The following is an 11760-nucleotide window of genomic DNA, read 5'->3' as shown; positions in this document are numbered from 1 at the left end:
GAAGAACCAACACGGCTTCGGTAAAAGTAGAAGAAAAACATGGCGTCTGCGGTTGCTAGGCTACCCAAGCGTTGTCCTGTTTGTGCCGCACCCGAGGAAAACTAGACTTTTTTTTTTTACATTTTTGAAAATTAAAAACAAAACACGTTTTCTATGTTTATGTGACAGGAGACGACGGTTAAGGACAACGTTGGCTTTGCCTTACAAGAAGGCCATTTTTTTTTTACTGGTGCTAGGTGGCTAACGTTAACACGTAAGCTATGCAGTGATACACGTTACAATTTAGCTTTAGCTCTATGTTAACCTGTTAAATTCAAGTTAGAACAGAAGCTGTGCTGTGTGTGAGAATCAAGCATTTATTTATTTAAGCTATATTCAGGTAAGAAATTGAAAACAATAGAAGGGATCCAGTGTTAAAATAATTCCAATAAACAGTAAGTTCATTCGTTACTTGTGTTTGTGTAGTCGTTCATGGAGCGAGCCGACCGTCGACTTGTGAAGAACCAACCGTATGACGAGAGCGTGGAAGTGAGCGACTCTGCAGAGGAGGCGAGCGTCCGCGGCCAGGTGACGAGGGTCCACCCATCTCCGTTCTTATTCCTCGCGCGAGGTGAGGGTCACGGGAGTCCGTGACCGTTTGTTGTTTTTGTTTTTAGGCTGAGGACGGGAGGAACAAGCTGGGGCGCGGCCAGATGTCTGACCACAGCAGCAGTGACGACATGGACGAAGACCTCGAGCCTTCGAGGGGCAAAGGGTCGGTCGGCAGGCAGCCCGGCGTCAGCCCGAACGAGGACGACGACGACGACGAGGACGAGGACGAGGAGGAAGAGTCGGTGGAATCGGAGGACGACGACGAGACCAGCGACGCTCCGGAGGGCACGTACGACCCGGCTGACTACGCCGTCCTCCCCGTCAGCACTGAGATCAAAGAGTTGTTCCAGTACATCGTGCGGTGAGTTTGGAGCCACTGAGACACGCTCACAACGTCTGACAAATGATGGCAATGACTGAACTGACTGACCGTGTGCGTTTGTCCTTCCTCAGGTACTCTCCTCAGTCCATCAAGCTAAAACACAGCCTGAGACCCTTCATCCCGGACTTCATTCCGGCTGTGGGCGACATCGATGCCTTCCTCAAGGTAGGTTCCCCGCTTTCCGTTCCTCTGGCGCCCGAGTCAAAGATCGTCCGCGCAGGTGCCGAGGCCGGACGGAAAAGCCGACGGGCTGGGCCTCGTGGTGCTGGATGAGCCCAGCGTCAAGCAGTCGGACCCTACGCTCCTGTCCCTCTGGTTGTCCGAGGAGACCAAGCAGCACGCCACCAGCGAGGTCAGGTGTCGGGCTTGTGCCCGTTCTGACGATTACACTTTGTCAGGCCACTGTATATTCCGTCAATAACTTCCTGCTTCCGTTTGCGCGATATCGATTTTGATTGACGTGCGTCTCCCAGTTGAAGGTGACCAGCGTGTCCAGTCCTCAGTCCAACCCCCGCGCCGTGGACAGCTGGGTGGAGAGCATCGGCGCCCTGCACCGCTCCAAGGCAGCGGCCAGCGTGCAGTACGCCCGCGCCATGCCAGACATTGACGCCCTCATGCAGGAGTGGCCGCCGGAGGTGGAGGAGACACTGGGCCGCGTGCACCTGCCCCCCGCCCGCCTCCAGTGCAGCTTGCCGCAGTACTGTGACATCGTCTGCGCCCTGCTGGACGTCCCGGTGTACTGCAGCCGCATCCAAGCGCTGCACCTGCTCTTCAGCCTCTTCCTGGAGTTCAGGACTCGCAGCACTTTGCGCGCACGTGACCGCGCCCTCAAGTTTGCATGTTCTTCACTTCACTTCCGCTCACAACCCAGGCTAAACTCGGTCCACCTGAATACTCTCAAAGTGATCACGTGAAGATGGAAACACTTGCAGAGAGTTATTGAAATAAAGTGTTGTATATTTATTTTTCCTTTTACATTTCCATCCGTCTGCTTTCTGAGCCCCTTATCCTCACGAGGGCTGCGGGAATGCTGGAGCCAATCCCAGCGTTCATCCGGCAGGAGGCAGGGTACACCCTGAACTGGTCGCCAGCATATCGCGGGGCACAGTCTCACTCACAATAACAATGACGGGGCAATTTAGAGTCTTCCATAAATGCGTGTTTTTGGGATGCGCCCGGGAGAAAAGTCATGCAGGAACGGGAAGGACGTGGAAACTCCACACAGGCGGGGTCGGGATTCGAACCCCGGCCCTCAGAACTGTGAGGCAGCTGTGCCACCCTTATACATTCCTTTCCTTGTTCAATCATTAGTGATATCATGAGAAATCATGAATATGATCAGTGTCTTTTGGGCCTCCTGCATTCTTAAGAATAAAATCTTGACTTTCCCCTTACATACTACATACTTCATTTGTATTTTTCACTTTTACTTTTTCTGTTTCTCTCGCGCTTGCTCTCTTTTTGTCCCTCAAAACTTTCCGTCGACGGCTAACCACGCATGCGCAGTTTTTGGCGCTTCACGAAGCAAAAAAAAAAACCCCAACAAAATAACAAAACGACGTGGTTTTGCCAACATGGCAGCGTCCGACTGCATCTTACGCCGAACTCTCAGGCTATCCAGGACCGCTCCAAACCAGGTCCTTACATTTTACACAAATTCAAAACCGTGAGCTAGTCCAAAACAGACCCTTAATGGCGAGCGCGCGTTTTTTTTTTTTTTTGCTCAAAAGAGAAGGGAGAAAGATGTGCACGTTAACGTTATTTTCCGAATATTACACGAGCATTAATAGCCAGCGGATATTGGAACCATTTTGTATTTAAAAAAAGAAGCATAATCGTACACAAAGCATGTCCTGTATTGATGTTTCAAGCGACTAGTGCAAAAATGAGTTTATCCTGTATGACTAAAGTGCAGAAGCTGGTGTTTAAGGTCAGGCATTTATTTGTGTATGACATTTTTATTATTTTTCCTGAGAGGACGGCGGCACGTTGATGGTGGATTATTTTGGGGAATGGCGTTCGAGGCAACCTAAATGGGCCACAACGTTTCGGCAGTACTACTACTGGGCCCACAGGCGGGGGTGGGGTTGTTAATCCAGGGGCCCGTGAGACGATGGCTTTGGGCCACCAGTTGCCCATCCCTGGCATTTCGAGGATGGATGGATGGATGCATGCTGATAAGAGGAAGTGTTATTCAGTGGGTAAAGAAGTGCTGCCTTGGTCATTTGTCTTCTGTGTTGACGGAAGTTCCCATGACCAATCCTGCGACGTCAATGACTCCAACCAAAAATCCGGTTGCGTCTCTAGCGGTCCCAGGTGGTCTGCAGAGAGACGCTGTACGTGTTGGACGTGTTGCGCTACACCAGAGACCTGGGCTCCTCCGTCTACTTCCCGCACACCATCTTCAGCAGTGAGTACGCCGCCCTCGCCGGCGTCCGCCTGTTCACCTCTGACCCCCCCACCCCACCCCCCGGGCCGCTTCCGTGTCCAGACGACAACCTGTACGACGTCACGCTGAGCGACCGCGACTGCCGCCTGCGCGTCACGCTGGATCCCGGGCTCAACGAGCTAGTGGAGAGGAACGTCCTGCGTTCGGGCGCGGTCTTGCGGACCGCCACCCTGGCCCCCGCCATGACGGGCTTGGCAGACCGCACTGAGGACCAAAGGTAGCCACGGGGGGGGGGGTTCGGTAAAATACGCCGAAGGATCGCACGTCATCTTTCTTGCGTGCAGCTTCATCCTGGTCACCGTGGAGATGAGCGCGGCTGAGGGCGGCAACGTCAGCCTGGACTCGGACTCGGACCGGGACTGGGACTCGCTCCCCTGGAGCGGATCGTCCGACGTGTCAGGTGCACCAGCTCAACCGTGCCCCCACGCTGGCGTGCCATTGGTGAACGTGCTTGCGCTGCAGGTCCTCTGCTGGCCAATCGAGGCCTCTTTCTGCCACTGTGGAATAACGTGGACTTCCACGGAGACGCCTGGAAGCAGTCGCCGCCCCTCCTGAGCGGGACCACCGGGAGAGGTGGGTGGAGCGTGGCCGCCGTACGCCTCCCCGTGCACGGCAGACTTTATTTCTTGTGCTCTCAGGTGGTGCGGCCGCAGTTTCCCGCCCCTCCGTGACCATCAAAAGCCTCCGCGAGGGATTTTTGGGACGCAAAGTTTGGGCCCGGGGCAACATCCTGAGGCGGCTGATCGTGCGCATCACGGCGAAGTCGCAACTGATTTATTTTGGGAAAGCAGACAGGAACTCCAAATATCCTTATCAGGTGGGTGACGCCACCGCCGTCGAGGAAAGAGGACGTGGCGGCGGGAGCTTCTTATGCACGCGCTCGGCAGATGCAGTTGGAGGCGTGCGACCGGACGGAAAGCGTCTTGGTGGTGCTGTGGAACAACCTGTGTGTCGACTGGTTCTGCGTTCTCCAGCCCGGGGACATCATCAGCCTGAGCCACTTCCGGGTCAAGCACCGCTACCGCTCTGACAACCGCGAGATCGGTACTTGCTTCCTTTTTTTTTTTTTTGCTTCTTTTCCATTGTTGAGCCTCGTATTTCCTTCCTTTCTTCTTTCTTTCTCTCCTTATTTCATCCCTTTTTCTTTCTGTCCTTCCTCACGTTCTTCCATGTTGTTCCATTCTTTCCTTGCTTCTTTATTTCTTCCTTCCTTTCTTTCTTTTTCTCGGTCTTGACCTTTTCCTTTCTATCATGATTTATTTACCCCGCGCAGAGATCAGCGCCAACAGCCAGAATCTCACCGCTCGCTTGGCTCTGCTCCCGGAGGCGGCGTTGGCGCCCGCCAACCTGCCGCCGCCCGGGCACGCCTTCAGCTTCTGCAGCAGGTAGGCGCCTTCAAGTAAAATCTCCTTTTTGAACTCACGTTTTTTTTTTTTTTTTTTTTGCAAGTTATAAATGGGACCGTGTGGGTGTTTGGAGCGCGTGATTGACTGCCTTCCCGTCACAGTGAGGAACTTCCGGCTCGCCCTCACGACGCCGTCTGCGACGTCATCGGCTGCCTGACCTTCGCGGGGCGCTCTGAGCGGCTGAAAAAGGGTGAGGCGATCGCCGCGGCGACGGCAAGGCCGACGGGGGGAGGGGGGGAGGGTTACTGAAAGCGCGTGTGCGCAGGTTCCCAGCTGTCCGAGTATCGGTGGCTGCGGTTGGAGGACGGGCGCAGCGCTCGTCCCATCTGGATCCAGCTTTTCTCCACCTCCCAGCCAGAGACTCACCGCAAGCTCCACCCATGTGAGATAAAGGAAGGAACGGAAGATGGACCCGAAACAAGCAGCGAGTCACGCTGACAAGCGGCGTCTGTGTGCGTGTGTGCAGTAATGGTGGTGGTGTGTTCACGTCTGAAGGTGGTCCAGACGTCAGCGAGCTTCTTGTACCTGACCAACACGCCGCACACAATAGTGCAACTCTCAGGTATCGGCTCCTTCGTCGTCGTCATCATCATCATCATCAATGTCATCCTCATCCTCCTCAACGGCGGCGCGATCGACAGGCGGCAGGAGAAATTGCGTCCAGCTGCCGGCGGTCCAGGAGTTCTTCACCTGGCTGCAGCAGCAGGACCAAAAACGTCTGCTGCGCTCGGCTCTGGTTGGTGGATACTTTGTCTACCCGCCCGCTGCCGTCTCCTTGGCAACGTACATGAGAGACAGGGCAGGTCAGCTGACCGTCGCCGACGTGCCCGCAAAGGAGACTCAGCGGCTTCTCACCGTGTGTGTCCTCCTACTTGAATTCCTTTTTTCCTCCCTTTCCTCCTTGACTTCCGTTCTTTCCTTTCCTTACTTCCTTTCTTCCTCCCCTTGTCTCCTTTCTCTCCCTCACCTATTCCTTCCTTCTGCGCTTTCTTTTTGACCTTTTTCGTTAATTCCTTCCACCTTTCCGCCTCCGTTCCGGCCTTCCCCCCCCCCCAGGGGAGCCCGGTTTCCTCCAGGGACCTGAGCTTCTACAGGAGATGAAGAAACTTTGTTACAGGGAGCGACGCACCTTCTGTATCCAGGCAACCGTGACCATGGTTACATACTGTCGCAGAGGAGAGGTACGCAGTCGATAGTTTATGCATGATAACAATGTCGTTGGAAAATAATTTGCTGTTTGTTTTAGGAGGAGCGTTGCATGTTTTGGCAAAACCCATCTTTTCCCGTCCCCTCCTTGCCGTCGTCTCCCGCCGAAGGTCCCTGGGTGACCCCCCCGCAGGCATCCTCCAGCAGCCAAAGGTGACGGCATTGCCGGTTTCAGTGATCCCCTGGAACTCTAACCCCGTTCACGCCAGCTCGTGTTTTGCATCCAACAGGCCCAGTAAGAGGAAGCTGCCGAGGCACTCGGACACTCCGCCGAAAGGGTGAGAACTGGCCACGCCCACTGGTTATAATTGTGTCGCTCCAATCAGTCGGATTGACGGGGTTGTCCCTTTGGTTCCATAGACGCCCTCAAGCGACGGTGCAACCCCAGGGCAGCAACCAGACAGGTGTGCACAACGCGTGACTGTCGGGGCGACACGACACGTCGCAATACAACACGACAACGACATCGTGGCAAAAATGGCTCCCGTGCGCTAAAGTGTCGTCTCTTCCAGCCCTTCTTTTCGAGGCTTCCATGGAGTTCCTCGAGAGCACCGACGCCGAAGAGGAGGACCAGGACGACGCCTCCCGCGTCACCTGCCCCGCCCCGCCGTCTTTCCCGCACATCGCCGTGGAGACGCTGGCCGTGCGATACAGCCCCGCCCGTAAGCAGCAGCAGGCGGTTGCCGTGACGATGGGAGGAAGCCTCACCTCCGCCGCCGTCTTCGCCTGCGACGACTACTACACGCTCAGGCTCAAGGGTAACAAATGGATATGTCAGCTTTCCTTCTCGCTTTCTGACTTGATTTTTTTTTCCTGGGAACTCCTCCCCAGTTTTGTCGGACGACACGTGCATCTTCGCCACCTTCCTCCCCCACTCCCCCCTGTTGCCGCGCTCCGGCTCGCACGGCAACACCTGGGCCTCCATCTTGTCCCACGGGGGCTTCTCGTCTGGCGGCCCCCCGCCGACCCCAGGTGGGCGCACGTTCGCGCAAAGCGGCCGGCTCTTGGCGCTACTGACTTTCGCTCTCTGGCTCCGTCAGGTGACTTAATCGGCACGGCCAAGCAGCTGGCCAATCAGAGGCTGGCGTGCTGTCTGGACGTCTGTCATCTGGGGGGAGACTCCAGCGAGGTCGTCCTCAGCCGAGCGTTCCCACTGATCTGAGGACTTTAGGATGTTCTTGATGTCTGTTTTTGCACTGTTTCATGTTTACGAGCAAAAGATGTTGCACACGTTTTCCTGTCGGAAGGTTTTTGTTGCACTTTATTTATTAAAAAAAAAAAGTGCGCGTTCGCAAAAGAGCTTTTTTTTCCTGGCGCGGTCAGGCGCGCCTCTGGCAGAGGAACCGCATCCTGCTGGAGCAGTGAATGTCGTTGAGGCGGCCGTCGCTGTGCACGTGAGCGCAGTCTTCGTCTCCGGGTCCCAGGCCGTGGTGGATCCAGCTGTCGGGCTGCCCGGGCCGCCAGTGCCTGAGGCCCCCACCCCCCCCCCCCCAAAAAAAAAAAAAAAGACGTGAAGTAAATTGGCCAATTTTGCCTCATTTTCATTGAAAAAAGGCCTCAATTGACCGTAGATGGCTGGAGCACTTGTCAAACAAAACACAAAAGACAATTATTGATTACCGTGGGAGTCGGTGTTCATTCTGTTCAATCAGAGAAAAGAGCAATCTCGGAAATTTAAAAGAAAATCATAAGAACGAGCCCCGTAAACGCTCCGCTTCATTCGGAAAACAGGCGTGGCCCACCTCCGGTTCATAACGTAAGGCGTCTGGTTGACCCACTCCCACGATCCCGTCCTCTCGTCGGTCAGGCCGACCCAGAAGAAGGCGCCGTGCGCGATCTGGCGCACAAAGTCCCACTCCTCGTCCGACAGGATGATGGCCAAGTGCGACTCGTGCCCGTTGCACCAGTCGCGAGCGTCGTGCCAGGACAGCAGCGACTGACTGAAGCGGTAACAGTCGGCGCCGAAGCTCTGCCACTCCAGCGGACAGCAGCCGGAGCCTTTCGGTGTGGAACCTTGAAACCGCAAGTCCTCAGACGTGCGCTTTTTCTGGGTTTGTGTGTGCGTGTGCAGTGTACCATTGTTGATGATGTGTTCAACGGAACATTTGAGGGAGGCAACGGTCTTGCTGAGGGTGTCCAGCGTGGCAAGCTGCTTCAAGGCCTCAGAAGCTGCGTGGCATCGTACGACACGACACGGCGCCGGTTAACACCACCGCCACGTCGTGGTACGAGACAACTCGCCGTCGTGTAACAAAATCTCACTTGAGCGCAGCTCGTCTTTGTTGCCCGCCACCCCAAACTTGAGTCGCTCCGCATCTCTGGCAGCGTCTGCGACAAAGCGACACACGCACCACACAACGGGACATGGCGCGACGACAACGCAACCTGGCGCGACTGTGCAACGTTACCTGCGGTGAGCTGCTCGACGCTGCTCAGCGATTGGCTCACGTTGGAAAGACTTTGCTCCAGAGACCACAAGCGACGAGCCAACCCGGAGTCTGTCGCGCACGTGCACATTCACTTCAATGTGTGTAACGGAAAGGTGGACGTCCTTGTTTTTGTGTGTCTTGCGTGCTCACAGCTGGCTCCCAGTGCAATTGCCAGAACCAAGATGGCTGCCGCGGTCAGAACGGGAAAGGCGCGGCGCGTGAGCCTGGACGCGGCTGAACGAGGGCTGAAAGCGGGTCCTGGTACACGAGTTCACGCGTGAGTTGACTCCAAGTTACACACGCAACGCAAACCACGCCGAACACACAACACCCCGAAAACACAAAACGTGCTTTTCCGCAAACAGCAGGTAGACTCGCACCTTTATTCCAGAAGGAGCTTCCGCCCTCGTTGATGTCATCGTGGTATTCCGTCGTCATGGTAATCAGCTTTTTAACAGCGTCTTGGCGACGTGACGGAAGAGGAGCGCGGCCGCAGAGAAAGCACCTTCCTGACCAGCCGGAGGTGACTGACCGCTGAGCGAACTTTGATCCACGCGACTGGTTGGATGCGTTCGTGTGCGATTGTCAGGTTCGATCTGGGTGACATTAGGTTAAAGCCCTTCAAAATGAGGAAGGAGGAACACATCACCAGTTTGCTTTCATGGAACTGCGCCCCCCAGTTCTCCACCACGCTCTGGAACCGTTCTCCCCGGCTCCTTCTCTTTATATTTATATTTACATTTACAACACCCCCAAAAGGCTGTCATGTGACAAGACGACTTCATGCAAATGACCCAAATTCCTTTTGAAATCATCCTCCAGGTGCCCTCCATCAATCTGGCCCTTTCTGGTCTTCTGCAGAGCGCCACTTCCTCTTTTGAGCGCAGATCTATTTCCTGTCAAATTGCCGAAGAAAGCTGCATAGCAAAGCATTTCTTCTTCTGTGAGCAAATGTATGATAACTGAATTTCACAATTTTTCCCAACAGTTCCAACTCACCCTAACCCCAAACCGAAATACGGTGTTGTGTCGATAGTGCTTGGCGCATACTAGGAGGGAGTCCTTAGTGGAAGGTGGTCGACCCCTTGCCCCAACCATCATTTGCCTTACCTGTATCCCGATTCCCTTTCCCGAATCCTAAATCCTAAATCCTAACCCTAACCTTAAATGCACTTACCTTACTTATAATTTGGAGGTTGGTCGGAAAAATCTGTGATTCTGGAGGTTGGATGGAACGTATCATTTGGAACATTGGCGTATACAAATTCTACAAGCGTCGTCACTTCTTTTGAAATTGACAAACTCGTTTTCATATGTCTTATGGACGTTGAGGGGGGGGACACAAATTGGGAGAGTAAACAGCGCCTGAGGAAGGCTTCATTAGCCGAAACGTTGCGGGCAGGCTTACTCGCTGGGAATAATTCGATGGGGCGGATTCAACGTTATTTAATCCGTTGATTGTTTAGTGAATCATAAAATTGAATGTGTCTAAATTTGGAGGTCCGTCACAATCTAAATAGGATTAAATGGGTTGTAGGTAGTCACACATAATTTCTTTAATTGGACATATCAAAATTTGGTCAAATTAATTCATTGGTAGGGAGGGGGGAATGTTCTATTTATGTGGTTTGATTGGGGGGGGGGGGTGTTTCAGTTTTTTGGGCCCGTGCACCTCCCCTCTGTCATTGAGGGAGTAGTTCGTCCTCAAGCGCCTAACCTGAATTTCACAATTTTTCCAACAGTTCCACCGAACCCTAACTCCAGTCGCACTTTTTCGTAAAAGACATCACGGACTTGAAACACATGCTTTATTGCTAAAATGAGCTCATCCCTGTCAACACGAGACGGCGCGATTGACAGATTCATCCCTCAGTCAAGTCGTCGTTGAAGTGTAGGAGGATGGCGGGCGTGAAGAGATCGCAGTCGAGACGGAGCTTCTGGAGCTTGACGTCGTCGTCGGGTACGTCGTTCTGACTGAGCGTCTTGCTCATGTCCAGGCTGGCGCCGTTGTGCTTCCACGTGTAGCTGCACGCGTGCGAATTGTACGGCAGGTAGCGCTCCAGGATCTCGGCCAGCGTCTCCTCGGAACACACCTGAGCCGGAAGGAGGGCGGGCGAGGAGCCGTTAGCATAGTTTAGCGTCAGTCGCGGGAGGCGAGCGGTTCACCTCCAGCCGCTGCTCCTGCGACGTCAGGGTGTTGATAACGCGTATCCACCTGGTCTTGGCGGACAGCCGTCCCACCTCGTAGCGCCGGTCCTTCCACCAGGCCGGCTCGATGTCGCTGGCCCAGTCGGAACGGGGGCCAGCCGGTGGGATGTGCACGAAGCGACCCCGCGGCGTGTAGTAGCTCACGCAGTCGGTCAGCGGGTGGACAAACGTCAACACCTGCGCACGGGTGCGCGTCTCAACGTTAAAGGCCGCCGTGGGATTGGTCGCCGTGCGCGCGCACACTCACATCTCTGGTCTCGGGGTCGAACCAGCTGCTGATGTCCTTTCCTGCAAACTCCATGATTGGGAGCAGCAAAACATCGCCTGGGAAAAATCGCTCTGTCAAATCAGGTTCTGCCCGTTCAGGACATTTTCTTTCCATTGTCCGTGTTAGCATACCAAGTGTTAGCATATTGGCATTTGATCAACTCTCCTGAGAAATAGTATGTTCAATATATTTGCCAATGCTTTGACATTGGACTCCATCGTGTGGCAGTACAGATCTTCACCATTCACGAACTGAAAATGATTCTAATACTCAGATGCTGATGCTGCTCACCCTCATGCTGCTTCATCAGGGGGGTCAGGTCACAGACTTTGCCCAGGAAGGACACCCACAGGTCGGCCGCTGTATTGTGAGCCGCCACCTGAGCGGGCGTGAAGAAGCGAGGCCTGTTTGGCATCAACCTTCCTCCCCACAGCGATAAAAGTTCAAGAATTCTAAAAGAGGTCGCTACTTTGTTGCCTGGTTACTATGACAACGAAGGACAAAGGGCGTTTAGTGACAAAAAAATAGCAAACATCCTGTCCCTGGATCCCCCAAAATAAAATACTTTTTTTTTTTTTAAATTATTTTTAAAATGACAACATATGGCCTTTGGGCTGACGGTAAAAACTTTAAAGCTTGAAATAGTTTGACGTGGCAAACGAGAACTTTCCGTAGCCCCAGGACACGCACAAATCCCGTTTTTTCCCCTGTGATTGGCTCATTCATCGACACGCCCGATTGGCAAAGAGCCCCGTGGGCGAGCTCTTCATTGGCCGCCCCCTCGACTACGGGCGGCCAATCACTTCCAGTTGACATTGAGT

General features: G+C 54.1%; 4 protein-coding genes across 6 annotated transcripts; 2 read left to right on the top strand and 2 right to left on the bottom strand.

Moving 5' to 3' along the window:
• Window positions 1–26: 26 nt before the first annotated feature.
• Window positions 27–1948, top strand: ift46 (intraflagellar transport 46 homolog (Chlamydomonas)). Its single transcript, XM_061808675.1, is given in 7 exon segments — window positions 27–379; window positions 466–567; window positions 657–952; window positions 1045–1138; window positions 1194–1325; window positions 1447–1762; window positions 1765–1948. Coding segments are annotated over 6 exon segments (963 nt in total). The 5' UTR covers window positions 27–379; window positions 466–471; the 3' UTR covers window positions 1794–1948.
• Window positions 1949–2449: 501 nt separating this feature from the next.
• On the top strand, window positions 2450–7310 carry si:ch73-71d17.2 (RPA-related protein RADX). 2 transcript variants are annotated; one of them, XM_061808671.1, is made up of 19 exons: window positions 2450–2610; window positions 3281–3383; window positions 3465–3639; window positions 3707–3822; window positions 3885–3995; window positions 4061–4239; window positions 4316–4466; window positions 4696–4807; window positions 4930–5018; window positions 5094–5210; window positions 5295–5390; window positions 5470–5631; window positions 5885–6009; window positions 6075–6187; window positions 6265–6312; window positions 6395–6438; window positions 6547–6792; window positions 6866–7006; window positions 7075–7310. In XM_061808671.1, the coding sequence occupies exons 1-19, from the start codon at window positions 2548–2550 to the stop codon at window positions 7194–7196; spliced, it is 2313 nt and encodes a 770-aa protein (XP_061664655.1). In that variant the 5' UTR covers window positions 2450–2547; the 3' UTR covers window positions 7197–7310. The 2 variants fall into 2 exon arrangements, with proteins under 2 accessions (XP_061664655.1, XP_061664653.1); XM_061808669.1 differs by having other exon boundaries at window positions 4310–4466; window positions 7075–7309.
• Window positions 7278–10113, bottom strand: asgr1a (asialoglycoprotein receptor 1a). Its single transcript, XM_061808680.1, has 7 exons — window positions 8844–10113; window positions 8614–8721; window positions 8443–8532; window positions 8297–8362; window positions 8111–8203; window positions 7777–8047; window positions 7278–7501 (listed from the first exon to the last, which is right to left on the bottom strand). Exons 1-7 carry the CDS (start codon window positions 8899–8901, stop codon window positions 7354–7356), a joined length of 834 nt encoding a protein of 277 aa, XP_061664664.1. The 5' UTR covers window positions 8902–10113; the 3' UTR covers window positions 7278–7353.
• Window positions 10114–10257: 144 nt separating this feature from the next.
• On the bottom strand, window positions 10258–11624 carry LOC133494660 (cytochrome b5 domain-containing protein 1). 2 transcript variants are annotated; one of them, XM_061808682.1, is made up of 4 exons: window positions 11231–11624; window positions 10919–10995; window positions 10705–10848; window positions 10258–10556 (listed from the first exon to the last, which is right to left on the bottom strand). In XM_061808682.1, exons 1-4 carry the CDS (start codon window positions 11352–11354, stop codon window positions 10326–10328), a joined length of 576 nt encoding a protein of 191 aa, XP_061664666.1. In that variant the 5' UTR covers window positions 11355–11624; the 3' UTR covers window positions 10258–10325. The 2 variants fall into 2 exon arrangements, with proteins under 2 accessions (XP_061664666.1, XP_061664665.1); XM_061808681.1 differs by having other exon boundaries at window positions 10630–10848; window positions 11231–11604.
• Window positions 11625–11760: the final 136 nt, after the last annotated feature.

This window comes from Syngnathoides biaculeatus, chromosome 21, assembly GCF_019802595.1.
Source record: "Syngnathoides biaculeatus isolate LvHL_M chromosome 21, ASM1980259v1, whole genome shotgun sequence".
Taxonomy (NCBI): Eukaryota; Metazoa; Chordata; class Actinopteri; order Syngnathiformes; family Syngnathidae; genus Syngnathoides; species Syngnathoides biaculeatus.
Note: the sequence above shows the minus strand (reverse complement) of the source record. Positions and strands in the feature narration are given on the sequence as shown.